Source organism: Colletotrichum tamarilloi (genome assembly GCF_030869305.1).
Source record: "Colletotrichum tamarilloi strain Tom-12 chromosome Unknown Scaffold_602.1, whole genome shotgun sequence".
Classification (NCBI taxonomy): domain Eukaryota; kingdom Fungi; phylum Ascomycota; class Sordariomycetes; order Glomerellales; family Glomerellaceae; genus Colletotrichum; species Colletotrichum tamarilloi.
Genome location: NW_026849984.1, coordinates 1 through 1,014, shown reverse-complemented (window position 1 = coordinate 1,014; position 1,014 = coordinate 1). Strand labels below are relative to the sequence as shown.

The following is a 1,014-nucleotide window of genomic DNA, read 5'->3' as shown; positions in this document are numbered from 1 at the left end:
TAATCTGTGTTGCACAGGCCTTCCAACGAGTGGAACGGAAAGGCTCCCTCTGGCAGCTCGCGGAGGCAGGGTTGACGGAGTTCCAACCAACGCGTAAGCCCCGAACGGATCGCCGGGCGAGTCGCAGGAAACAGGCAGAGGGGTCATACAAATGGAAGATCAGTGTCGCATTACCTCCTCCGTCTTGCGCGCCCACTTTGCAGGATGACTCGAACAAAAATGTGTCCGGAAGTGATTGCGGCGACGATGGGTTTTGGTCATTTGACGGCGGCTTCACGTCGTCCGAGAGCAGCCAGCCTGAAAGCGGAACCTCTACCTATTATCCAACGCCGGTGCCGATGACTTCGACGCAAGATGGCTTGGAGCACATGCATGATCCGCTATGGGCTTGGAACCTGGATAGTGGGCGCAACCTCCACTGGCCCTACTGCAGCTGCCTCTGTGGCCGACGACAATTTTGTTGGACAGACGTGAACGACATATTGCCATCATGCGCCCCGACAGCGTTTGCTCCCATGTGGACGAGCATAGGTGTGGGTTCTAGTCCGCCGTCGGAAACGTCTGTGCAATGGGAGGCCTGACAGCTGAGCCATGGACGTCCTGGCATCTCCAAGCACAGAACGATTCTGGCAAAAGTCAATCCGATTACTCCACGAGGGATAAAGCCACCTGTAGGATACCATTGTGTTACGGCCAGCACATTGATATAGTCGAGTTGGCTCCAGTCATGTACAGTACGCTAGTGTCCCACCTCTCCAAATTCAGAGACATGTGATCTGTTGCATGTTTGACCTAGGTGTTCTACGACTTGTCATTCAGGGGCCATTTCCACCTAGACTTCCAATTTGAACGCCCAGCATCCTTCATCATGGTCAAATTTGGCCTTATCTTCTCGTGACTTCTCGACAAAGCTAACAAAGCTGATGTATTCATCCAGACTACTGCAAGGCTCCGGAGAACCACACCTTTCTTCTTACACGTCCACCAGCCTGCAGTGAGCATGCGGTCTCCCAG

The 1,014-nt window shown here is 53.7% G+C and overlaps 1 protein-coding gene across 1 annotated transcript; it reads left to right on the top strand.

The window, feature by feature from the left end:
- On the top strand, window positions 1-581 carry CTAM01_17399 (uncharacterized protein; the record flags this gene model as incomplete). The annotated part of the gene is made up of 1 exon (XM_060533383.1): window positions 1-581. A coding segment is annotated over one exon (581 nt), but the record flags the coding sequence as incomplete, so codon positions are not given.
- Window positions 582-1,014: the final 433 nt, after the last annotated feature.